At 44.1% G+C, this 27,493-nt stretch overlaps 1 protein-coding gene and 1 pseudogene across 1 annotated transcript in view; one reads left to right on the plus strand and one right to left on the minus strand.

Annotated features, from left to right (window-relative positions):
• Positions 1-27,493, minus strand: part of PIK3AP1 (phosphoinositide-3-kinase adaptor protein 1) — a 113,781-nt gene that overhangs the window by 51,055 nt on the left and 35,233 nt on the right. The window contains exons 3-6 of the mRNA XM_043927007.1: positions 6,562-6,701; positions 3,301-3,445; positions 1,414-1,556; positions 761-893 (exon numbers count right to left, since the gene is read on the minus strand). Of these exons, the coding sequence (XP_043782942.1) occupies positions 761-893; positions 1,414-1,556; positions 3,301-3,445; positions 6,562-6,701 (561 nt within the window). The remainder of the gene's footprint in view (positions 1-760; positions 894-1,413; positions 1,557-3,300; positions 3,446-6,561; positions 6,702-27,493) is intronic.
• Positions 9,745-10,155, plus strand: LOC122709139 (annotated as a pseudogene).

The raw sequence follows: 27,493 nt of genomic DNA on the forward strand, positions 1-27,493 counted from the left end.
CCTCCTGGGCAGTGCAGCTGTGGCGTGAAGGAAAAATGGCATCCACACAAGTGCCACAACAAGCATCCAGTCCAGCGTGCAGGGCACCATCCCCATGCAAGTGGTTCTCCAGCTCCCAGCAAGGCACACATGCCCACAAGACTGCTCCTCCCTCGTCAAACAAATAATCGTTTTGTGCCTACCATGAGCCACCAGGCACTGTCCCTGTGTTCATCCAGCTGACAGACCAGCAAAAAAGACAGACAAAGCTGAAGAGTACGAGACCCCGACATGCTAGGGGAGCCTACAGCATGCAGGTGGGACCTACTTGGGAAAGTGCTTCCTAAGCTGCTACAGCAGGAGGGGAGGAAGAAGCTGTAGTCTCACAGTTTGAGGTAGCAAGAGGCAGGGTGGAATTTTCATTACGTGAAAGAAGTTCATACCTTCTGTAGAGCAGAGCATAGAAGCCAAGGGAGAGAACAGAGAGGGGTGAGAGCAGAAACACTGCAGAAGCCCCTGGGGAAGGGCTTGTGAAAGGTTAAGCAGTTTGGACCTCAGAAGACAAGTGGAAACAACAGAGGGTATTCAGTAAGGGAGTGAGATAATTGGGCTTATAATTTAGAAGAATCTCAGGCTGACCAGAGAAGAATAACTGTTTCTCAGAGGATGAACGGAAGAGCAAGACCCAATAGAAAGCATGAACACAGGCTGACTGCATGCTGAAACTGACCAACTGAAATCGACCTGCTGCCTTTTCCTTGAGTTTTGACTGTTGACTTACTTGTCATCATGTCTTCTTCTTCCAGCTGGTTGATTCCAAAGAGGTGCAGCCCACTCGCAGGAATGTTGTTCTTCAGGGACTCCGTTAAAAGTTTATCAAGGGTCTCCGTGTTGTAGGGCACAATTTTGAAGGCCTAAATACAAAAGTGAAGACGGTCAGATTTTAAATCCAGCTATCTCCCACCCTTTTCATACTGTTACATCTTTTTGCCTTAATTGATGCTTTCGAACTGTGGTGTTGGAGAAGACACTTGAGGGTCCCTTGGACAACAAGCATATCAAATCAGTTAATCCTAAAGGGAATCAACCCTGAATATTCATTGAAAGGACTGATGCTGAAGCTGGAACTCCAATACTTTGGCCAGCTGGTACAAAGAGCCAACTCATTGGAAAAGACCCTGATGCTGGGAAAGAATGAGGTCAGGAGGAGAAGGGGACAACAGAGGATGAGATGGTTGGATGGCATCACCGACTCAATGGACATGAGTTTGAGCAAGTTCTGGGAGATGGTGAGCAGGACAGGGAAGTCTGGCGTGCCACAGTCCAACTGAGCAACTGAACAACAACAATCTCCCACCCAACAGATTTCAGATTGTGAACCATGAGCAGAAACTATAGGTACAGAAAACTCTGGGGTCCTTTCATCGTCCTTACCTGACACATGAACTCCACAGGATTTGCAGCATTGGACAATAAATTCCCAATTTCCTCCATGTCAGTATAATAGCTGATAATGGTGTCACATACCACTAAGTCCCCAGAATATATCTTCAGAGAAGCATTCCCAGATGAAAGGTCTGGATGGAAGAAAAGATACTAAAAAACTGTTGTTGGTTTTTTTTTTTTATAAGAGTACAGGGGAAAGTCTTCCTGGATTACTTAAACAGTGAAGACATGAATTGGGGACTGGAACAAAGGGCTTGGAGGTGAACTGTAGGGTTGGGAAGTGAGGGGCAGAGCAGAAGAAGCAGTGGGCAGACTGACACACAGGAGAGCTCTGGGTCAGAGGGATTATCCGCACTGGGTCTGCAATTTAACTTTTCGAAGATTGCCATCTGCTTTACTCACTACTGCAGGCCCCGAGTCACAATAGACAGGAAGAAGAGCTGAATTTAAAGCACTTTATATAAAGGCCAGTGGTCACCAGAGGCGGGGGAGATGCTGGCCAGTGGTCACCAGAGGCAGGGGGGATGCTGGCGGTGGGACTCTGCACTTCACCCATCACACCAGTAGAACTGATTCACTTGCTGTGCTGCCGTCATTACTGTGCGCTCTCCCTGAGGGTTCTCTCTTCTACACCACAGGAAGGGGTTTTGAGGGGGAAAGAAAAAATTAAAAATACACCAACCACAAAGATTCGATTCACAAAAGAGGAAATGTGACAAGTAGAGAACATGGAAAAATACTTAACCTCGCTAGTAATCAAAGAAAGGCAAATTAAAACCATGGACTACTTTTTAGAAAGATATTAAATTAGCAAAAATATTCAAAGTGACAAGGCCTAGTGTTGGTGATGAGATAGCAGATAAACTTGACAGTAGTAATATCCCATAAAGCAACTAAGCATCATCTTTCAGGACCCTTAAAAACGCCCAATGTTTCAGGAATTCCATCTCGAGGACACTAACCTGCATGCATAAAGGGGCTCAATACATCATCACTTAAAATAACAAGAAGACAATAAGAAATAAAAAATGACATAAATAGGCAATAATGAGGAAATGAAAATTAAAAGATATTTCTATTCAGCTGAGTGTTATATAGCTTTAAAAATTATGGTTTTAAGATATAGGTCCAATTCAAGGGGCTAGTTTTATAAATTATGGTACATCTACACATTGGATTACCTTGCAACCATTAAGCATCATTTTGTCAAAAGAATATTTATTAACATGGGAAAATATTCACAGTGTATTTTCAGGTAATGATAGTCGGTTGCAAGACAAAGTTATGTACACAGATGTGGGAAAATACAGAAACCAGTGATTTCCTTTGGGGGCATATGGGTAATTTTCCACCTACTTTCTTTTCTGGTTACTGTATTCTCCAAGTTTTCTATATTGAGCACACATTACTTTTGTAATAGAAAAAAAAATTATAAAATTGAGAGTTTCAAAGTCCATGTAATAGTACAGTGGTAAAAGGATGGAGACAGGATAAATTAAGATTACATAAAGAAAATCAGAATATAAGGTAATAGATACTATTGGAACAAATATGTTTTTAAAAATTAGGAACAAAGGCAAAGAAGACCTAGTGACAGGGTGTCAGATGACTTTATCCCTACTTCTCCTATTTTTCTCTAATTTTAAAAAAATGTTAATACATTAACTTTGTAAACATTGTAATATATCCATTTCCTCCCCATCACACATGTATGCTTCTACAACTTCTTTTTCCTTTCAAGAGAATATAACAACCAACCCAAATCTTGGTTGTCACTTTTCTCAATGACTGATAAAGACAGCTGTCAACAAGGTAAAGAAAGAAGGGGCCTCTTCACACCAGGCCTAATTTCTGGAGGTCAATGGGACTACTTACTGGGAGCTTTCACGGAAACAGTGTACTCATTCTCCAGCTTGGCTTCCACCCTTATCGAGGGAGAATCCTCACGAGAAAATTCGGCTTCTGTTGTCACCTTCTCATCCAACTTACATCTCACGATGACGTAGACAGTGGTTTCTGCCTGGAATGGGAGACCAGTCATTGTTCCTTCTCCCTGGTTTTTGGAGCCCCAGCTCTCCCCAGTGAAGCTGCTCCAGAGCAGGGTGGGGTCTACAGTCCAGTGCCAGGCAGTGACTGCTGGCCACAGGTCCCAAAAGACCAGTTACAAAGCCCAAGAGTGAACATTTATAACCCTTAATAGCAATTTGATCATCTTATGTCTGTCAAACCCAATAATAATTTTAAAACCTGGGGCTGGTATTTTATATGTCTATTCATTTACTTTTTTATAGCATTTCTTTTTTGTTGTATTATAAAAGTATTGGTCTATGGCAGAATTGGAAACTTGAAAGAACAATATTTTTTAAAAGTTCTTAAAAAAAAAAAGTTCTTCACCACAGATAGTTTGAGAAGCAGTATTCTAGACCAGGGTCTTTTCCAATGAGTCGGTTCTTCGAATCAGGTGGCCAAAGTATTGGAGTTTCAGCTTCAGCATCAGTCCTTCCAAAGAATATTCAGGACTGATTTCCTTTAGGATGGACTGCTTGGATCTCCCTGCAGTCCAAGGGACTCTCAAGAGTCTTCTCCAACACCACAGTTCAAAAGCATCAGTTTTTCAGCACTCAGCTTTCTTTATAGTCCAACTCTCACATCCATACACAACTACTGGAAAAGACCCTGATGCTGGGAAAGATTGAAGGTGGGAGGAGAAGGGGATGACAGAGGATGAGATGGTTGGATGGCATCACTGACGCGATGGACATGCGTTTGAGCAACCTCTGGGAGTTGGTGATGGACAGGGAAGCCTGGGGTGCTGCAGTCCATGGGGTGGCAAAGACTCAGACACGACTGAGCAACTGAACTGAACTGATTCTAGATCAGCTTTGGTACCCAAACTGAGGCCAAGGGACCAGCAGCATTGGTATCTGTGGAAGCTTGTTAGAAACACAGAATCTCAAGCCCTGCCTGGACCCACCAGACACCACATCGGAGTCTGCACTTTACCAAGACCCCTAGGTGAGTCAGCCTTACAGAGCAAGAGGCACTGATTTACAGAAGGCTTCTTGAGTTTTGGAATTTATGCTCTTCTCAGAGGGACAAAAATAACTGATTGGAGGATTAATTTCCCCAAGGCATTGAGCAACCTGAGTGCAGTTTTATATTGTTTTGAGATCTCTTGTCAAACCTGCCAAATGGAATTATCTATTTTACTGTGATGGTTATGCTGGTTAAGTTCTTAAGACATTGAACTAGAAAGGACACGCTGTCCAAAAAACAGGGGGAAAGGAGAAATTTCTGGCCATAGCTAATCCCCAGAAATTCATTGTAAAATTCTGCTATCAAGCCTTTAGAGTAGGCCTTTGTGATGAGGGCCACTCTTGATTCCAGAGCAGCTGGGAGGGGGGCTGTGGTCCTGGCTCACAGAGGCTGCTAAGGGTGAATGTGAGTGTGTTTGTGGTGGACCTGTCTCCCACTGTGGGTCCAGCCCTGTCCAACCTGCTCCTTCTCCCAAGGAGGGTGGGGAGCCAGTGAAAATGAGTGTGTCTCCCCCTTGACAGTCATGACCCAACTCCAGCCCAGCTGCCCCAGGATCCAAAGACCTGGAGCAGGCAGCAGAGAGAATCCTGGGTCAGTGGGAGCCAGCACAGGAGAAGGAGCCAAAGCCTGGAAAACCAGGGAGGTATGGGTGGGGTATTATTCTTCAGTTCCAAACCCTTCTCAGTCTCCAGCCTGATGTCAGGATGAGAGGGGCGTGGGGAAGGCAGGAAAGAGTATAGGGAGACTAGAAACTGCATGCCCACCACAAAGCCTGGCTGGTCAGGAAAAGGAGTGAAGTGGGTACAAAAAAAAAGGGACTGATGAGAACCAGGGATGCATCTAATGGCCCAGCTGCTCATCTCAGACCTGGTTATTACCAGATTCTGATCCAGAGGAAGCTGGAAACAGATTTTCATGCCTAATTTTTAAAACACTGAGCAGCTCAAACCAAACACATCTATGAGTTCAATCCAGTCTGAAGAAGCAGCTTGCAACCCCCATGGAGGGCGTCCTTGCCCAACACCTTGAGGTCTCAGGCTGCACAGAAAGCCACTCACAAGTGCAGAGAAGCTAAGACTTCCCATTTCCATGGCCCTTCCGCCCTCTTGCCTCCAGGAGCCCACAGTGGCAAACCTAGCACAGGCTCCTACCCACAAAAAAGCATTTCACTGCTCTGAACCAAATACTACACATTTTTCATCAGAAAAGGAAAGATAATGAAAAACTATCAATACTGTGGTAGTATTCAAATGACAGTGGCTCATCAGTTGGTTATCACATTCAAATCATCTCTTAACGTGGGTCCTACCCGTGAAAATGTTAGTCATGTTATGCTCAGGCATTACGGAGAAGGCAATGGCAACCCACTCCAGTACTCTTGCCTGGAAAATCCCATGGACGGAGGAGCCTGCTAGGCTGCAGTCCATGGGGTCGCGAAGAGTCAGACATGACTGAGCGACTTCACTTTCACTTTTCACTTTCATGCACTGGAGAAGGAAATGGCGGCCCACTCCAGTGTTCTTGCCTGGAGAATCCCAGGGACGGGGGAGCCTGGTGGGCTGCCATCTTTGGGGTCACACAGAGTCAGACACTACTGAAGCAATTTAGCAGCAGCAGCTCAGGCATTAAGCTTCTTCCTTTTGCAAATGATACTGGCCGGCAAGTTTCAGCCATCACGCTTTGAGGCACTTTGGGGCCATACAAGGAGCCAGCTGACAGAGAAGCAAGCTGTCAAAATGCCCAGCACTGGGCTGGAAGGACCAGACCCAGGCCTCTAACTCCAGTATTGGCATATAGTGTACTGTAATGTTCATGTCTGCTGGCCTTCAACACATTCTAAGTTTTCGTCTCATGAACTTCATGTCTTGAATTGATGACACATACATTCCTGGGCTCTTCTCCCTTTGACTTAAAGGAGTGAGGCATGTCCAGGGCCCAGGCCCTGGGAGTCCCAGGGTGGCTAATGTATATGGAAGCCCTACAAGAAAGCTGGGATTACACAAAGGTGTGACAGGAGAATACCGCTCCCTTGACTACATCCACTGAAAAGCCCCAAAGCCCGTGCTCCAACATCCATCCACCAGCCCCAGAGGTGCCTACCCCACAGCGGATGCGCTCCGGCTGCACCACCATCAGGTTCCCAGGCGGAGTCTCCGGCGGCGGCAGGCTCTGCTGCTTTGAGTAGGGAAGGAACTTCTCGTCCTCAGTCTCGGTGTCAGTGACTGAGTCGCAGCCAGAATCTATGGCACAGAGAACACAGCTGAATGGAAAGAAAGGGAAGCGGAGCTGGGCATGTCCCACCCCCATTAAAACCCCAAACGTTACCAAATAGGAAATGGCTCCGAATGTCAAACAAATACAAGCTGAAGGGAGTGACTCAGGAAATCATGAAAGAGGAAAAAGTCAACCCCCATGGAGGCCACGAGGATAGGGTGACGGCAGGAAGATGATGGTGGAGAGAAAGGCCAAGACGTCTGGGGCAGGCTGCTGTCTGGGGCTGGCAGGCCTGGCAGCAAACAACAGACTTCTGCAGGCTTCACCTCTGGACTTCTTGCAGGGCTGGCTTTGGTGACTGCGGAAAGAGGCCCCTTCTCCTCAAAGGGAGGGGTGTCGAGACTAGGCTGTCCACTTAAAGGCCATCTTTTGAACATCAGGTAAAACCTGTGCTTTCCAGGAAGTCATTATTCCTCAAGGTCATGGCTAGCCAGCCTACTCCCCCCAGGGCAATGGTAAAAGGCAATCACTTTCAACAAACCTTAGAGAGTCACTGGGTCCCAAATCAGTACCACAGCCAACACCCTTGCCATGGGAAGACTGGAGCGTGCTTGGATTTGGAGCAGGTGAGCAGGGGTGTGCAGACAGAGCATGCCATGGAGTGAGATGATGCTGAGATGGGGGTACTTGCAACCTACCAGAGCTCTAAAGCAGGGACTCTTAACCAGGGCTCAACAACTGATAGGGTGCCTGTGTGCAAGATTCTCTGTGTGTCTGTGTGTGTGCATGTGTGTGTGTATTTGCCTAAACTTCCCTGGAGATAGTCCAGAGCTTCATCAGATCCTCAAAGAGGAACAAAATGGTTAAGAACAGCTGCAAGGAACAGGAAAGTCCATCTAGTCCCTTCCTCAGGCTTGTTCTTCTCCATTTCTGAACCACCGACAGAGTCAGCCAACTGTGCCAGGTGTTGCAAGAACACGAGCATGAACCAAACACCCATCCCGCCTTCAGAGAGCCCATCTTTTAGAAAGGCTGGAGAGAGATTAATTTGGCTGATTCTGGCAGGCTGGCCTCCCACAGAAGGAGTGACATACGTCCTGGGAGAAAGCTGGGGTGGCAGATCAGGCAGATATGTCCCCAAAGAAAGCTGTAACACAGGCTTGTTCTCAAGATCCCAGGTCATGCCAGGGGAGGGCTGTGCTCCCACCACCATGAAGGCTGAGGTGCCAGAGCAGGTGTGGGGAACCAATCACCACCTTGTCCTAGGGCTGTAACTGTGAGCCAAGGGTCTCCAGAACCTGCCCAGGCCAGGGGAGGGCCCAAGGTCTCCCAGATAGGCAAGTGAAAAGCTCCATAGCCTTGGGCAGGGGTCTTGTCCTGGAGCCTGACATGTGTTCTGACAGATGTCTACACACAGGTCCAGAGTGTGATGGACAGCCAGGCAGGTACCGATTTCATCCAAGACGCACCAGTCCAGAAGGCGGGGCTGAGTGCAGCCTGGTCTCTGACCTTGTTAGCACAATGGGAATCCAGGCAGAAGTTAGTGCTGAGTCCCAAGGAGACAGATACTGTTTCTCACTCTGCGCCAGAGTCACAATCTCCTCTATCTCTCCTTTCCTTTCAGGCCTACTGACCCCTCTCACTCAGGGCTAATGACCAGTGCCCCTCGACCCCTGCACACAGGCTAAGTGCAGTAGTCTCCCCACCTCCGTGCCATCCAAGCCAAATTAAGGGAAGGCTGACATTTTCTCCACTGGATCTGCCCTTCTCCACAACATTTTCTCCTTGAAAGTGAAAAGTGAAAGTTGCTCAGTTCTGTCCTACTCCTTGCAACCCCATGAACTATACGATCCATGGAATTCTCGAGGCCAGAGTACTGGAGTGGGTAGCCTTTCCCTTCTCCACGGGATCTTCCCAACCCAGAGATCAAATACGGGTCTCCTGCATTGCAGACAGATTCTTTATCAGCTGAGCCACAAGGGAAGTGCAAGAATACTGGTGTGGGTAGCCTATCCCTGCTCCAGCGGATCTTCCTGACCCAGAAATTGAACTGGGGTCTCCTGCATTGCAGGCAGATTCTTTACCAACTGAACTATGAGGGAAGCCCTTCTGCTTGACTGGTCACTATTAAAATGGCCAGGGCCCATCCCCATGAACAGAACTATACATGCTACCCGGGCACACTCCCACCCACCACGGGAACTTGTGAAAGAGCCAAAAAATCAGGGACAATTAATATTCTCCCTGTTAATAACTATGTAACACCACATCAAGCTTTAGTTCTGTATCATTCATTGCCTAAACATGCCAGTTTTTCATTTCTATGGTTCTTCCTGGATGAGAAAATAACCTCATTGACTTAAAACATTCATCAGTCACTTAAAACTGCAAGAAATTCCCTGGAACTACTTATGGATCTAGAATTGTTTAGATACTATCCTGAGTGGGTAGAACTTTTGCCAACTACCTATTCTAATTTATTGTACAGATATAATTGCCTTAGGATAGACTCACAGTACGGTCTATTGCTTCAAAAAAGAAAATCTCTTCATTTCTCCCAAATTGCTGACCCAGTTAGTTGGCTGGCCAAAGAATTAAAGCTCTAATAAATACAATCAAGGAAAGAATAGAGAAATAGAAATAAGCCAAACAAGAAAGAGATGATAACAACAAATATGGAGAAAATTTTAGAAATATACTGATGTGAAAATTTGTTGCTAATAGTTTTTTTTAAATTTCAATACAATTTTTACAGAAAATATATAAACTATCAAAACTGTTTCAAAGTAAGTAGAAAATCTGACTAAAACAATAATCACAAATTTTTCTGACTTTCAAATAAAATGTAAAGTACAGGTCACACACCCTTCCTGTGCTGAATTTTAAATTGTAGTTGCCACAGTGTTTCCTATCTAGAAAAATTCCATTTATATAGGTTTTCTGTCTTCTACTAAAGTTTACAAAAACAATAAAAGATAAGTCTTATTTTATATTAAATGTATAAAAAAATTTAACAGAGCAATTAAATACAATAGACAACTCCCAAACCAAGTTTCATCCTCACAAAAACTTAGTATGTGGCAATCCCTTGCACTCTCTTTCCAACCCCACCCCCGCAGGATGGCTCCCACAAAGAAGGGTGGCGAGAAGAAGAAGGGCCGACCTGCCATCAACAGAGTGACCAAAGAATACACTATCAATGTTCACAAGCTCATCCTTGGAGTGGGTTTCAAGAAGTGTGCCCCTCGGGCACTCAGAGAAATCTAGAAATTTGCCACGAAGGAGATGGGAACCCTAAGTGTGCACATTGACATAAGGCTCAACAACCCTGTCTGGGCCAAAGGAATAAGGAATGTCCCATACCCTAGTTGTGTGCACTTGTCAGAAAACATTCACCAAACAAACCACACATTGGTTACCTATGTGCCTGTCACAACTTTCAAAAATCTACAGTTAATGTGGATGAAAATTAACTGCTGATTGTCCAAAAGTTATTGAACCGCCAAAAAAAAACACCTAAATATGTAATAAAGAAAGCACTAAAAATCAGTACAGAATAAAGAAAATGTTTGGTGAAAGGGATGACTCAGCAGGCACTGCTGAAAAAATTTAGCTATATGGGATGGACATAGAGAGACAGAGAGACTGTTTAGAATCTTAATTCTCATACACTCCGAAAGAAAATTTAGATGGATTACAGATGGAAATGAACAATAAAACAAATTTTAAAAGATAAAAGTATATCAAAACGTGGGTGAAAATTTTATCTTTGTTTTGAGAAAAGATTTGTTTATCTTAAAAACAACTGAAGAAATACAAATGAAACAAGCAATAGCATTGATGACATTAATTTAAAACTTAGGTAAACAAATTTAATTAAAAATAAAATTGTAATGCTTTAGCAGCATTAGTCATAATAGTCAAAGGTGGAAACAACCCAATTACCCATTCTTTGATGAATGGATTGACAAATTATTCACCACAAAAAAGAATAAAATGCTAATACATATTACAACATAGATGAATGTTGAAAACATTATGCTGAGTGAAAGAAGCCAGCCACAAAAGATCACACATTACATGATTTCAAACATACGACATGTCTAGAATCATCACATCCATAGAAACAGAAAATAGACTAGTAATTGCTTAGGGCTGGGGATTCTTGGGAAGGGGTGGGGAGGTTGGGAGATAACAGCTAAGAGGTATGAAGTTTCTTTTTGAGGTGATGAAAATATTTTAGAATTGATCATAGTGACAGTTGAACTGGTCTGTGAAGATACAAAAAAGATCATAGAATTGTATACTCTAAATGGGTAAATTGTTTGCTATGTGAATTATATATCAATAAAGCTGTTACCAAAAATTCAATGGCAAACCACAAACTGAAAATTTGAAATAAATAGGCCAAGGGGACAATCTCCTTAATATATGAAGAGATCACAGAAATTTCTTTAAAGATACCCAAAGCCAAATAAGTAGATGATTCACAAAGGAAGAAACAAAACTTACCTCCCCATTCAGAAAAATTAAATCATTCATTATCACTAATCATCATGGAAATGCAAATAAAAATAATATACTGCTATTTCACCTTTTTCCAATTAAGAAATATTTGAAGGTGAGGTAGGACAGGTACTCTTACTGGTTGCTGAAGAAAGTATAAACTGGCACACTCTTTCTGGAAAGCCATGTGACCAAGAGAGCAAGTCTTTACAATGTTCGTATCTTCGGCCACACAACTCTACTTCTAGAAATCTCTCTTAAGGTAGGGAAATAAATGTTCAAAATGTAGACAAAGGTAATGAACCAAGATGTCTGCTAAATCATTCTTTGCATCTCTGAGAAACAAAGAACAACCCGATAAAAGAATATTAAAAGTATATTTCACTTTAAATATTATTTTATGTAAAAGTTTATGACATGTTAAGCAAAAAAAAAAAAAAAAAACAGAATATAAAGTCATATATCTCAGAGTATAAGATACCAGTTATATAAAGGAAAATGCATTTTAAAACATCAGAAGAGGACTTCCCCAGTGGTACAGTGGGTGGGAATCTGCCTGCCATTGCAGGGGACGCAGATTCAATCCCTGGTCCAGGAAGATTGCTCCTCCATCCATGGGATTTTCCAGGCAAGAGTACTGGTGTAGGTTGCCATTTCCTTCTCCAGGGGATCTTCCTGACCCAGGGAATGAACCGGGTTTTCCCACATTGTAGGCAGACGCTTTTTACCGCCTGAGCCACCAGGGAAGCCCTTCAACTGGGATGGTGTGCCCCAACTACTGAGTCTGGCTGCAACGACTCAAGCCTGCATGTTATGGAGCCTATGCCCTGCAGTGGGAGAAGCCACTGCAATGAGAAGCCCTCACACTGCAACTAGAGAGTAGCCTCTTCTCTCTGCAACTAGAGAAAGCTCTCACATGGCAACGAAGACACAGCGCAACCAAACATTGAAAAAGAAAAAAAAAAGTCAGAAGAAAAAAACAAGTGTGGATACTGTGGCTGATTCGTGCCAATGTAGGGCAAAAACCACCACAATATTGCAAAGTAATTAGCTTCCAATTAAAATAAATTAATTAAATTTTTTTTATAAAGAAAATGTGTGGATAAACTGTGCATGACCCTTCCCTCCATCTTTTCTACCTTCCAACCATTCATACATTTTCATATTCTCCACAGTGAGAAAGCACTTTGATAATGGGGAGAGGTGAAGATGGGCAGAGAGAAGTAGCAGCTAAGTCTTTTGACTAATCACTTCACCAGTTTGGCATCATTTATGATGAGATTGGTCCTAATAGTAGAGCATGTTGCAGATATTCTCCAGTGTTCAGGTCGGCCCTAGAAACAGCTCCTTCCAGTAGGTCTATTCATTTAGTCACCTGAAATGAATGAGCTACTGGAGGCTAATTCGTTTCAAGAAGTCAGGCAGGATGCCATTCACTCTGCAGGGCAGTGAATTCCAGTTGAGCATCACTTTCATTTCTTCAGCCACATCGGCCTCTTCCCAGCCCACTGTGCACTGGGTCAGGGTCCAACCACTTCAGCAGATTCAGAGTTTCCTTTGAAGGAAATACCAACCCAGACAAAAGCACCATCAAAACCCACCTGAAAGAATGAGATGGCACCAAAGTTTCCCACTTACACATGTAAATTCCTCTCACTCCCTCCCCACATTGACGATAATACTATCCTTACTGTCCTGAGACTCAAATAAATAAATGTTTGAGTGAAAACAAAACACTGAAAACCCCAAGGATCCTCCCCAGTTAAAATATTATCAAAACACCAATAGTATCCTTGTTCAATCGCTAAGTCATATCTGACTCTTTGCGACCCCATGGACTGCAGCATGCCAGGCTTCCCTGTCCTTCACTGTCTCCTGGAGTTTATGAACTTCAACATTTTGGGAATCAGTGAACTAAAATGGGTGGGAATGGGCAAATTTAATTCAGATGACCTTTGTATCTACTACTGTGGGCAAGAACCCCTTAGAAGAAAATGGACTAGCCCTTATAGTCAACAAGAGTCTGAATTGCAGTACTTTGATGCAGTCTCAAAAATGACAGAATGATCTCTGTTCATTTCCAAGGCAAATCATTCAACACACAGTAATCCAAGTCTATGCTCCAACCACTAATGCCAAAGAAGCTGAAGATGAACAGTTCTATGAAGACCTACAAGACCTTCCAGAACTAACACCAAAAATAGTATCCTTATTGCTTTAAAATTTAACAATATTCCTCTCAGCTTTTATGAGGCCTGGAGAAACCGTGGAAAAATTATAGAAAAAGACTTTGTATATCTAGCTTATCTATTAAGGACCCATGTGGCAAAACACTCCTTGAATTCAGTGTCAGAAAGTCTGTCTCTCCAGAGAACTTGCCTGCTTTCTCTCATCAACACAAGCTAACATGGTGTGTTTCGTTTTCTGCCCTTGCTGCCAGGTAGCTCAGTTTCCATTCTGTTTCTTAACCACTGTTAACACCTTCATCCAGGTCTTCCTCTTGCCATTTCTCTTTTTTATATTGTGTTTAACTTTGGAGTTTGCTTCAAACATTTTGGGGATCTAGGTAGGGTGTGAGTCAATGTTTCTCAAACCTGGTATCTGCCAAAAGTCCTCAGATACAGTCCTTATGAGAATTAGTGCTTGGGCTTTTCATTTAGATGACGGTGCCTTTAAAATGTAATGCAAAGACATTCCAGATTATCCAGGTGACCATATTATAAATGGTTCCCTGGCGGTCCAGTGGCTAAGACTCTGCATTCCCAATGCAGAGGACTCCCTCTTCAGGGAACTGGGTTCCACATGCCACAACTAAAGATCCTGCGTGCCACAATGAAGATTAAAGATCCCCCATGCCACAACTAAGACCTGGTACAAGCAATAAACAAATATTAAAATAATAGTAACAATTGGGCCCAGCCACAGGATTGTGGTGTCCATGTGTCCATGCGTGTGTGTGTGTGTGTGTGTGTGTAATCATTTTGCCGCTAGGTCATGCTAAGCTGACTATCAGGGGCTAATCAGGAAAGAAGACAGGGGGCAGGATGACACATACATGAGGCATTTGTGTCAAGTGAACACAAGAAGGTTTCTCCACACACCACTTCACATTGAGTAATGTGGTGGGAGATAAGTCCCCCAATAATACAGGGGAGTTGTACAAGGCCCTTTGACAGAATCAGCAAGCACCAGAGCCTCATGTCACGTTCATGATGCTGTTTCAGAAAATGACCATGATCTATGACAAAAAAAAAAAATATGCCCTGTATTTGTTTCACACATGTACTGTGTAAATCTGGTTCATTTGTTTTGCTTTTGGAGTTGGGAAAGAATAATAAGCATTAGGAGTTGAATATGTTTATACACATCTGAACAACATCAAAATAACTTATCACACTGAAGGTTCATAATTTTTTTTCCTTTATAAGGAAGTCTAAATAGTTATTTAACATTATTTGAGTCTAAATAAACTATTAATTTTAAATGAATTGAGTATGTGTGTGTATTTGGATCTGGGGCTTTCCTGGTGGTTCAGATGGTAAAGAATCTGCCTGCAATTCAGGAGACTGGGTTTCGAACCCTGGGTCAGGAAGATCGTCTAGAGAAGGGAATAGCTAGCTCCCCACTCCAGTATTCTTGCCTGGAGAATTCCATAGACAGAGGAGCCTGTCAGGCTACCATTCAAATGGTCGCAAAGAGTTGGACATGACTGAGCAACTAACTTTCACTTTCACTTTATGTACTTGGAATCACACCAAGCCACCTGGACAACTAATATTGATAACAATAAAAGTTACCATTTACTCAATATTTTAATAAGAGGGCTGGGTGACAGACTCAATATTACTAACAATGATAACAATAAAAGTTATCATTCATTGAATGTTGTGGTGACTGCCTTACTAGACAATCTCATTTAATTCTTACGTCCACCCTGTGAGATAGAAATCAACAACCTATTCCTATTTTATAGATGGAAACACTGTGCCTGAAGGATTGAAGGAATCCAGCCCAGGCCGTGCCACAGGTAAGCAAGGGGGAGCGTGGGCGTTTGCCCAAACGCGTGGGCGTTTGCCCCGAGGTGACTGTGCCCTGCCTTCTGTGGATGTGGATGAGGGCAGGAAGCAGCATCACTCGCTACTCCCGGTCTGAGGTTCTGACTGTGGCTCAAGAGACATGATGTGGGCTTTTGTTCACCAGCACCTGGTGGTCCTGCCTTGTTCTGAATGATGCTGCCTTGGTTAGGTGTCATGACCCACCACCAGGGCCAACAGGCACATCCCAAGGATAGAATTTAAGTCAGAGGACACTGAATTCCAGCTGAACCAGTCAGGGTTCCGTGTGCTCCAGGGGCCTCTGCCCGAAGCCGCACAGTCTCAGTTTCCAAACAAGTTTTCAGACCACAGGGCTGACTGCTTCTTTCCTGTACATTGTCTGGCACTCCATCGGGACAATTTTTTAATAGTCTGAGGGACAGGAAGGGTGAAGACGGCCAGAGAAGGATGTTTGCTGATCTTGAAACATTTTCTCCCCACTCCCCTCTCAGAATATACAAGCTCACTTCTCTTGTAAGGTAATGCTAAGCTTTGGGGAAAGTACCATAGGCAGGGGTTGTTGTTTGGTCAAAAAGTGTGTCTGACTCTTTGAGACCCCATGGACTGTTGCTGCCAGACTCCTCTGTCCATGGGATTTCCAAGGCAAGAATATTGGAGTAGGTTGCCATTTCCTTCTCCAGGGGGTCTTCCTGACCCAGGGATCAAACCTATGTCTCCTGCACCGGCAGGCAGGTTCATTGACCACTGAGCCACCAGAGAAACCCCACCATAAACAAGTATCATTCTTCAAAACGACCACAAATGCCATTGCTGAGCATTTACTATAGGCCAGGAACCAGGCAAAACCCTTGACATAAATGATTCTATTTGATCACAACTAATAGATTAGAATAATTCTGCCCATTTCACAGATGAAAAAACAAGGGCACCCAAATTGAAATAAATTGTCCAAGTCACACAGTGCATGCTGTATAGAAAGTTAACCCCCAGATCCATGCTCTCATGCACTCTGATAGTGTTTCCCACTCTGGGGACCATGTGACCAGTACACAGGGGATGATTTCAAAGCGTACAGCAAACACGCGCTGACAGTGAGCCACATGTAAGAAAGCAGTCCCCTTTCAACCCTCTCAGTCTCACTTATATCAAGAAGAAAGGCTCAATTTGGTAAGAGGATGCCTTTAACTTCTCCTTAACGTGCTTACCTCCCTCTGAACCATGGAGAGAACAAGGCACTAAGCCCATAGGCTTCTGCAGGCATTAGTGTATAGTAGAAGTTAATATCACTGTTCTGTTTTTATTGTCTTTATTTTTATAGTTACCTTGTCTCTATCCAGAGATATTGGTTTTTAATTTACAGCAGCAAACTTTCCTTTTAAAATAAATTTATTTACATGAAAAAACAGGAACTGACTTAAAGAAAGTATTGTTAAAAGTACCATGAAAAAATCTGGAAATAGATACTGGTAATGGTTGCACATTGTGAATGTAATTAATGCTGCCAAATTGTAATTTTAAATTGGTTAAAATGGAAAATATGATGTTATATATACTGTCACAATTTAAAAAAATTGATAGTGCAATATACCCACAAATCACTGAATTGCACACTCCATATGGATAAATTTGGAGAAGGCAATGGCAACCCACCCCAGTACTCTTGCCTGGAAAATCCCATGGATGGAGGAGCCTGGTAGGCTACAGTCCATGGGGTTGCTAAGAGTTGGACACGACTGAGCAACCTCACTTTCACTTTTCACTTTCATGCATTGGAGAAGGAAATGGCAACCCACTCCAGTCTTCTTACCTGGAGAATCCCATGGACGGGGGAGCCTGGTGGGCTGCCGTCTATGGGGTCGCACAGAGTCAGACACGACTGTAGTGACTTAGCAGCAGCAGCAGCATATGGATAAATTATATGGCATATAAATTATATCTCAAAAAGGTGTTTAAAAAAAAAACCAAAACCATGTTGAGGATTCTCAAATGACCAAAGTTTGGGAAAAGCTGAATTATGCTGTACTGCTTTCATTTTGTCAAATTAAATTTATTAGCGATTTTTAGAATGAGGTAAAGCAAAGCTGGGAAAGCAGGAAAAAGGCCTGTAGCATAAACATGCCAAATTATTTTCTCCAAGTTTTAGATGACAAGGAAAAAGAAAGTGAACAAAGAAGGAAACTAAGGAGATAAATTTCAACTGAGAATTAAGAGCTTTCTACCAATCAAGCTGAAAAATGGGATGAAATAGAAGTGGTCATCGAGGCCAGTCAGGGGCTCATGGGTGTCTCTTTGCTGATATGAAGTAGGACACCATCATTTTGTGCTCAGGATTCTACTGTGTCTGATGAAAGAAAGAGTGAAGAAGATTTAAAGTTCTTCAGTTCAGTTCTGTTCAGTCACTCAGTCGTGTCTGATTCTTTGCGACCCCATGAACCTCAGCACGCCAGGCCTCCTCCATCACCAACTCCCGGAGTCCACCCAAACCCATGTCCATTGAGTTGGTGATGCCATCCAACCATCTCATCCTCTGTCATCCCTTCTCCTCCTGCCCTCAATCTTTCCCAGCATCAGGGTCTTTTCAAATGAGTTAGCTCTTTGCATCAGGTGGCCAAAGTATTAGAGTTTCAGCTTCAACATCAGTCCTTCCAATGAACAGCCAGGACTGATCTCCTTTAGGATGGACTGATTGGATCCCCTTGCAGTCCAAGGGACTCTCAAGAGTCTTCTCCAACACCACAATTCAAAAGCATCATTTCTTCGGTGCTCAGCTTTCTTTATAGTCCAACTCTCACATCCATATATGACCACTGGAAAAACCATAGCCTTGACTAGACAAGACAAAGGTTCTTGGAAGAAAGCAAAAATGAATAGTCAAACAACCTAGGCAGTGTGGCCCATGAAGAAAAAGGAGCCATGTTCCCTCTGCAATTGTATCCCGGGTCAGGGCCCAAATTTAACCACCACACAGATGGGGCAGAGGTCTAGAGAGTTGTCTGAGGTCTGGACAAACTTCCAGAGACTTCTCCAATCAGGATGAAATTTCTCAGCTGTTTTGACACTCATCCATCCTATCTAAACCACGATGATGAAATCACAAAACAACTATTTCTCAAAGTCCAAGTCTTGCTTCCTAATCACCAAGTAAGTATCCACTGAATATGCAAGACAAGGATGCCACAGGGGTTCCCAAGAGTGCACCTGGAGAGCATCAGCCTTAAGGAGACGGCAGCTGAACTGGGAAGATAAGGCTCCACATGAAACAACTGAGAGAACTATGTCATACCAGGAAGCATCACGAGACCATAAATACAACTAAATAAAGTGAGTTGGGTTTCCAGCTGTTTATAAAAGTGCTGGCACATGAAAAAAACATAACAGAAGTTTAGAGAAGTTGAGAATAACCTCCTGAAGGATGAAGAAGTTAATTTACTTTAACCAGAGCAAATGGCATTTGGGTGCTGGGATTACCCTTTTGATGAAAAAAGCATATTTTCCATTTAAATTAATAAAATAACTGGTAATTCATTCCTCTATTCCTTCAACAAACATCCAATGCCTTTCAATGAATAACAAATATTCAAACCCTAGACTAGGCCTCCCAGGAAATGTCACAGTGAGAACATCTCAGCTTCACTGAAAGTGAAGGGACCACAGAGGAGAGAAACAGGTTCTCTCCACCTTCCAGAGACAAAAGAGAACAGGAATAACTTCAAATGGACAAGCAGGGATTTATAAAACAGCTTATGGCCACTAGAGGATCAAAGAAGGGTCTCCCCAAAGATGTGACAAGTAGGGCCTTGAAAGGCACAGAGAATGAGGACATGGGGCTGGAAAGACTATCCTGGTAGAGGTAAAGGCAAGCTTAAGGACACAAAGGCATGAGAGCAAATGATGTGTGTGGACCACAGGAAGCAAGGGGGAGAGGCACCTTCTGTATGAAGTGGGGAGGGAGGGTGATGGGAGAGAGGAGGACAGGAAAGGAATCCCAAATGCCATGTTACAAGTTTGGTCTGCACAATGAAGACCTGTCAGCAAACAGTATTCATGAGAAAAGGAAATTCTGTGAAATATAGATTAAAACCATAAGTCTTTTTTGTTTTAGCTGTGCCACGTGGCTTGTAGGGTTTTAGTTCCCCAACCAGGAATGAACCCAGGCCCACTGCAGTGGGAGTGCAGGGCCCTAACCATTGCATTGTCAGGGAATTCCCAAACCATGGCTTCATTCTGTTCTGAAAGTTTAAGAATTTTCTTTGCTTGTTTTTGAAATAATTCCAGACACACAAGCAGAGTATGTCAGCTCTTTTCTAAATCTTAGTCAGAATGGAGAAGTGGAGCTGCTGACCACCCATCACACCTTGAGCAAGCAATGCCTTTAAATCTGTAAAATAACACGAACCAGTGGCTAACAAAGTGTTGCCAAGCCAACATCCTGCTCTACCTGCTTTCATGAGCAAATAAGATGCTATAATTAACCCAGTGTCTGAAAGCATACCACAAGCACGGTTCACAAAATGCTCAGAAAAATGGTTCTTAAGTAGGCAAAACACTTCTCCTACTGTTTTTCTTGTTTACACTAGCTATAAGCTTAAAAAATCAGTGTCATTGCTAGTGCTATGTCCGTAGTACAAAGGGAGACCTCAATCCTGGCCTTGTCCCCAGATTCCAAATGTGTGGATCCCAATGAAGGAGCTTCTGTTCCACTGCAAAAGCATGTGGGTTCTTGGGGGGAGGTGAGAGGGACTCAGATCTTGGGTTTCAACAACCCCACCTCTTCGCAGCTTCCTGACAAACATCAAGACTGCTTTCTCGTTTTAGTCATCACCCATGGGTCTTTCTTCCCCGCTTTTCACCCACCTCGGTTAATAGGTATCGAATTTCCCGTCCAACTAACCGTTTTCACTTAAAAAGCCCCAAACATAGTAAGTATACCCAGCCAGCAAGTCACCAGCTACCCCCTTAAGTCATATACAGTCATGAATCAGAACGATGTTAAGAGGACTCAGTGGAATGCCAGACTCTTACCCCCCATGGGTCTTACTGGAACTGGTCGGCGTATGGGGAGGAGGTGATGATTATTTAGTGGTGCTAGTGTGAATCCATTACAGTGACATCAATCATTGTCCTTGTCACCTTCATCATCATCATCCTCATGATGCCAAAAAGGTAAGGCAGAGAGAGCCTTATGGACAGAGCCCTGACCCAGACTTTAAACGAATTCATGGCGGCCTCTCTACCTCCCTGGAAACAAGGAGAAAGAAGTAGAAAGGAGAAGGAAGGATGGATCTGCTCCTCTTATAAGTCCACACTGACTTCCTGTGGCAGTCGATGCTGCTGATCTTCCCCGCACAGGCTGGCTCACCTGTCACATCCGACCTGCTCTGCCATCCAGTGGTCCGTGCTAGCTGCAGATTCCCTAGGCTGCCGGGTTTCACCACACATCGATGGCTTCCCAGCACTTGGTAGAGGGTTCTGGATCAGTAGTCTACTGTACATCAACCCCAGTCTTATCCAGCTCACACAGACAAGCAATCGTTTTTCCTTCATTCACCAGGCAATTCCCCTGGCCCTCCTCAAGGTCCTCAAAGTTCAGGATAAGAGGACAGGGCAAGAGGAGCAGAGCCCTAGGGCAGCCCCCACCTAGCTGCTCTAAATGAGCTATTCAAAGTGTCAGTTCAGTCGAGCTTTAAAGCAAAGGATGATGGTTCTTCCCGTCCCCTCCCCAACTCACCCCACTTGCTCTTCAGCTTGAATAAAAATAGCCCCACAGCTGAGGCTGCCATGACAACCGATGAAAGTGTGGGCTCACCCTTGTCCACTGATGATAAAAATCTGCCTGCAGCCTTCCCACCCGCCCAGCTGGGGTTGAGGCCCTCCAGCCCTCTCCCAAGTTCAACCTTCAGGAAAAACTTCTCTGAGTAGCACAGCCAAGTCGCTCCATACTCAGCTGAGAAGCCGAGGGATATTTGGAGCTCTTGCACCACCCAGTGCCTCAGAACTTTTTAGTGTGTTTTTGTTTGTTTCTTTCGGTATCCCCAGGCACATATGACAGATATGACCACCTCCCTTTTGCAGATGGATAACTGGGGGCACAGGGACATGAACTGATGTCAATGCCCTCGGTCATTAGCTGCTGGATTAAGGGTAGAACCCCATTAAGAACTCAAGGCTCCCATCTCTTCTCCAGTTCCGAGATCAAAGGAACAGCTGCTCTTGGGAAACACAGTGCCAGCGGGGAAATCATTTCCTTGTATGAGCTGCTTCCTGGCCACAGGCTGAAGTGCCCTCAACCACTCTCTGGGATAAATCTGGAAAGGGTTGGGGGAAAAAATCTGCTGCCCCACCGTCGGAACAAGGTTCCATAGAAACCCATTCTATCCTGGACCCATGATCTTTGGGGCTGCTCCAGTGAGTGGGGCTGCTCAATAGCCAGGTTTACCAAGAGTCTTCAGACGCACTGTCCACAACCACATTTCGAAGGCCACCACTGGGGAGAAAATTCTCCACCAGGGATCTCAGGGCTGGAGGCCAGCAGGCCCCTGTTTCATCGTTCAGGAAACCCCAGTGTTGCTAACAAAGCAGGGGCTACCACAGCCCCCCATGAAAGCTTCCTCTTTCTTCATCTCTTTCCAACACTTATAAATGTGCTTCCTCTCTCTATGTAAATTTCGTTCAAATGGCATGACACAGGTTTGTAATGAGGCCATTAATAACTAGCTTTTAAACAGCTTCTTCTTGGTTTCCTGGTTCAGGAATCAATTCTAATCTAAGCAGACACTGATATCTGGATTTGCTGCTATGAGGAGAGACAAATGGGCTTTGTTTGGGGCAGACTACGATAATGCAGTTCATTTTCCCCCAGCCAAGAACTGAGGCTGAAGGCAACTCTTGATAGCAGAACTGAGCCTAAGAAACTGTAAAGAAAATTCTTCTTTCATTTCTCTGCCACTCAGTCATCACACTTCCAGGAAAGGCCAAGTGGGCATTTAACTTCCCCCACTTTTGCAGACCTTTAGCATTCTGACCAGCTGAAACTATGAAACTGGACTGGTCAGTTTCACTTTCCATTTCTGGAATGGGTAACTTTCTCTCACTCTTCACCCTGAGACGCTGTATCTGGGTTCCAAGTACTGTCAAGCTGGGATGGGAGCATGCTCTCTTCGGTGATTGGCTTAAAAAATAAAGAACAAGATGGCATCCAAATCAGCTTAAATAATTGTGGGCCAAAATAAAAATTTCTTTAACACAGAAGCTGCTGACTGCCCCCAATAATTGAAATCTGGGCTATGAGGGGCAAAGCTCTAAAGATATGGTGTAATATCTTCTAGCAACATAAATGCAATTACTGAGGAGCTCTGGAAGAGATAAGAGTCAAGGAGAGAGGCCTGGATTCAAGTCCCCTCTCCCAAGTCACAGGGTACCATGACTTTTCAAAGCTTCAATATCATTTTCTTTAAAATGGAAATATTCACACCTGTCTGGTCTGCTGTACAGGCTTACTGGGATGAAGTGATAAACGAAGCCCTTTGAAAACTGAAAAGTACTAGACAAAGTTAAGTATTTGTTATTTTTGTTATTAGTCATTTAACGAGTGGCAGTTCCTATGAAATGATTCTCTGTGTGGAAGTGGGCATACAGTAGTACAGGGCAAGTCAGTCACACGTGACCCAGGAAGTGACTGTCAGGCAACCCAGGGATGCTCTGGGTAACCATGGAGACAGACACCAGCAGAGATCCTCCTACCTCCAGGCAGGCAGGAACAGCAAGCCTTGATTATCCACAACGAGCAGGCGTCTGCACCCACCAGACTGCTCAGCAGATCACTGTGGCAGCTGATATGGATTTTTAAGGGGGAAACTGAGCTGCTTTGGGCTCAGGGTTCTGTCACAATAGAAGCCTGCCTTCCCTGGGCACACTCACACTCTCTAAGAAGTGGCATGGCGAGGGTAGCGTGGCACAGCAGTGAGTGAGAGGACTCTACGCATTCAAACTCTAACTCCGTCACTTAATTCCCCGTGCCTCAGTTTCCCCCGTGCCTCAGTTTCCCCCATGTGCAAACGGCAACGATAATACCACCTACCTCACTCAATAGTGTGCAGTGAGCTGATTTATATGCAACACTTAAGGAGTACCTGAGAAAGAGTAAGTACTCAACAGTGATCAGCAATCAGAGCCGTCTGTTTGTCAACCAAATTGTTCTTCCACTAGACTGTGATTTCTTTGAGGGCAAATTCCCTGACATTTATCTCTGGATCCCCAGGGTCTAGAAATCACAGTGAGAAATCAATAAATGCTTCTTGTGTGAATGGATGAATTGATGAAAGAGATAAGACCAACCACCTTAGTTGCCAGACGGGGGGAAATACAAACAGGGAGGACCATTGCAAGGCCTCAAGCCTTTTAGTGTGGAATTTAAAGACAAACAGGAAACTGTCTAATCCCGTTTACCTTGGCAGGCTGAACCAAGCTGTCCTCAACAATTGGTGTGGTACACTGTCTCAGTACTGGTCTTCTGAGAAACAAACACTAAAATTGGATTAAATATGCAAAGATTTTACTAGAGAAAGTGCCTGCAGCAGAAAATGAAGAGGGAGGCTAGGAGAAACACCAGATGGCCTGAGCCTGAATGAAGAACAGCAGGAAGGAAGGATGGGTGGAAGCATTCTAGAAAGTTCCACAAGCTGAGGCTGGCTACTGGACGAGTCCTGTGCTGTCTGGGAGCCAGTCTGCTGCAGCATCCCCATCATGTGGTCATTGGCTGGGAACAGCCAGTGGGAAGCAGGGCCTTGGTCAAACTCCATGATGGATTCAGAGCACAGGCCTGAGGCTCCCAGTCAGTTGCACTCCTAGAGCTGGAGGTCTTCCAGATGCCTTTTCATGGCCATCACGGGGTAGTCCTTGAGAGCATGGGGATTCAGTGCTCTTACCAATCTAAGGTGAATCCTCGCTTTTACTGGCAGGCTACCTTAAACGAGCAACTCCACCCCTCCACGCCTCATTTTCCTTATTTGTAAATTGAAAATTACAATTTCAGCCTCTTACTATTATTATTATTGAGCACTGTGCCTACACATATTAAGTGCTCAATAAAAAGGCAGCTGTCCTTTCCTTGACCATTATTATTACTAATCATGAAGTACTTCTATTAGCAATTAGGATATGAGAACAACATGCTTGAATTTGAGTTTCATGAGTCTACATAAGCCTTAAAACCATGGTTTGGCGTGATCACAATTCAAACAAGTAAACCAGTTTGTCTACAAATGAAAGGTCATAGGGACTTTTCTAGTTTGGCTATTTCCTGAAGGGGAAGGGTAGGTCTTGTGCCAGAATCCACCTGCAGCCACAAATCCCTCCGCTTTCTTCCACTGGTTGCACTTCGCCTGCAGTGTTCTTGGCCCATCCCCTGCCAGCTGTCTGCCTTTGAAGGAAACAATCATTCGCACACCTTCCCCCCAAGAACAGGCTCTGACAGGCATGACCCTGCTATGCTATATGTTCTGAGCACCTGTGTGGGACTCCTTGCTTGCCTTTGTGACCTTAATTGTTTCATTAAAACCTTGGCTGACTTTCTGGCAGTGGTCACTGATGGCCGCTGCTGGCTTCTGGCCACTCCATCTGACTGGAGTCCACAGTCCCCTTGCTGGACTGGCTCTGACCTGAGGCAGTCACAGCATTCATGGCCTCAGTTCAGCGGGCTTGGGCCTCTCCCCGACCTGGCAGACTCTGTGCCATGGTGGCAGTGACAACTAAGAACCCACAAAAAGGAGTCCCCAAACTGGAAACCATACTCTGATCCCTTTCATTGCCACCTCACAGGCTTTTTCTCTAACCCCCACTTCCCGGAGGGTCACCAAAAACATGCCGGGATTTCTGGATTTCGTTTGTTTTTTTTTAATCTTTGAAAGAATGACCTTCAGTTGTTTTTTTAAACTGAAAAGAGTCAAAATCAAACTAAAGATTATTGATTTTGCTTAATAATTAACCTCTTAACAGAGCTGATCAAACTGTTTCTTCCAGAATGATATTCTCCATTTTATAGGGACTTTTTCAGCAAATTTTAAGCTTCCGTGTTCGAGCTGGAATCCAATGCTTGAACTGCTATGTGTCAGCCGAGGTCAGAGTTGAGGGCAGGAAGTTAAGAAACTGGTTGAGTGCCCCCAACCAGGCTGAGTAGGTTTTCCCATTCGAGAGAATATGAGGTTTCTCAGAAGTGGAGGTAAAACCTCAGAGCAGTAACCATGCTGGCCACTTGTACATACAACCAACAAAAGCACCAAGCCCATCTTTGAACTCGGCTTCTTTTTCTCCTCTGGTTATTCAGTCAGAGCTAGGAAAGCACTGGCTACCCTGACACCAGACATGCCCCGTGCCCGAGACAGAGAACTGCCACCACCAGGGAGGAAACACTGGTTGGACAGTCTTCTGGCCCCATTACACATGAAAATATCCACAAGCTTAGTAATTAGCCTCTTCACACCACCTTGGCCTCTTGTTCGCACTGATCCCTCTCACTAACTGGAAAATCAATCAGATTCAGTTTCCCTGCAAATCCAAATTCTTAAAAAATGATCCCCTGAAGTTAAACCTGGACATTCTCACACTCCCACCTTCAGGTCAGTGATTCATTAACCACCGGGCCCCAGGGAGTCACATGCCTGCTCACAGAGTGCCTCCTCTGTGGTAAGGCAGAGTGGACAATACAGTTGTATTTCCGGTTCTCTGTCCAGCCCTGACCCCTGTGAGTGACACCACAGCAGCCTCACCAACTACATTCTCAGTTTCTGTGAAATTTCTCCCCAACAAGCCCAGTCTGGTTATGTGTCATACAAGATATACAGTGTGAGATCACACTTTCTGTCAGAATCATCAGCATGAGGGCAAATATAATTTTTACTACTATATTTAATTACAGAAACCACTAGAAACCTAATCAACATTGGGACCAGTATTAAGAAAAATCTATCTCAGAGATTCACGTCTTCTTGGAGGGGAGAGAGGAGTGTTTGCAAATGTGATGGGTTAGGATGGAGAAGCTGTGTAGCTTGTTAAGCACAGTCAATATTCTGCTTAAAATTTTTTAACTATAATTCCGTAATATGAACTATGGAAGGGGGATGTTTATCAAAAGAGGCCATGAGTTATTATAAAATGCGAGGAAAACTGCATCCCTGTAAACCTGGAAATGTTTTGTCTACCTCTTCCCCTCCCCCAGCCTCTGGGCCCCTCCCACTAAGAGCCCACAGTCCACAGAACCTTGTCTCGCTCACTTTTCCTCTCCACATTGTAGCCCTTTGCATGCTGTGTTTTGCAAACCCGGCAGTCACAATATGGTTTATTTCCCTTTTGGTTAGGGTTCAGCAACCTTCCAAAAGTGGAGAGCCCAGACACAGACTCCTATAGGCAAAGAGGACCATGACTCACTCACATGATGCAGCCAAGGAGCACCTGGAAGGCTCTCATGCACAAAACCTCCCCCACCTCCACATTCTACTGATAAAAGTTTCATCTGAGCTACCCTGGAGATAATGCAAATGCCCTGGGGAAAAGTTCAGCTTCATGGTCACTCACACCTTAGTAAGAATTATTTTTGAATCTTAGATCATCAGGGTTTGAATGACACTTGAGAATCATTTAGAGCAAAATTCTACTCAATAAAGGCTTTTTTAAGAAAATCATAGTCAATCTCTATTTGAATAGTTAACAGTAACAAAAGTTCCCTTCTTGAAAGGGTCTAACTCCACTGATGGGTATTTGGAATTTTGTGTGAAAACTCATCCTTATCTTCAACCGAACCCTGTAGAATCTATTAAGATGATTCTGCTGCAAGTAAAGGTAATTCCAACTCAAGACGCCTTAAACAATTAGGACATTTATCTCTCAGAATAGCAAGTCCAACAGTTGGGGGGTTTGGGGGTGACAGACATAGGGATTCAGTAACATCCTCAACATTTCATGCAAAGATGGGCACAATAAAGGACAGAAATGGTATGGACCTAACAGAAGCAGAAGATACTAATAAGAGGTGTAGTCATGTAAGGGTGTGAGAGTTGGACCATAAAGAAGGCTGAGCACTGAAGAAGTGATGCTTTTGAACTGTGGTGTTGGAGAAGACTCTTGAGAGTCCCTTAGATTGCAAGGAGATCAAACCAGTCAATCCTAAAGGAAATTAGTCCTGAATTCCTAGAGGAAATTAGTCCTGAATTGGAAGGATGTATGCTAAAGCTGAAGCTCCAATACTTTGGCCACCTGATGCAAAG

This window comes from Cervus elaphus, chromosome 15 (genome assembly GCF_910594005.1).
Source record: "Cervus elaphus chromosome 15, mCerEla1.1, whole genome shotgun sequence".
Lineage (NCBI taxonomy): Eukaryota > Metazoa > Chordata > Mammalia > Artiodactyla > Cervidae > Cervus > Cervus elaphus.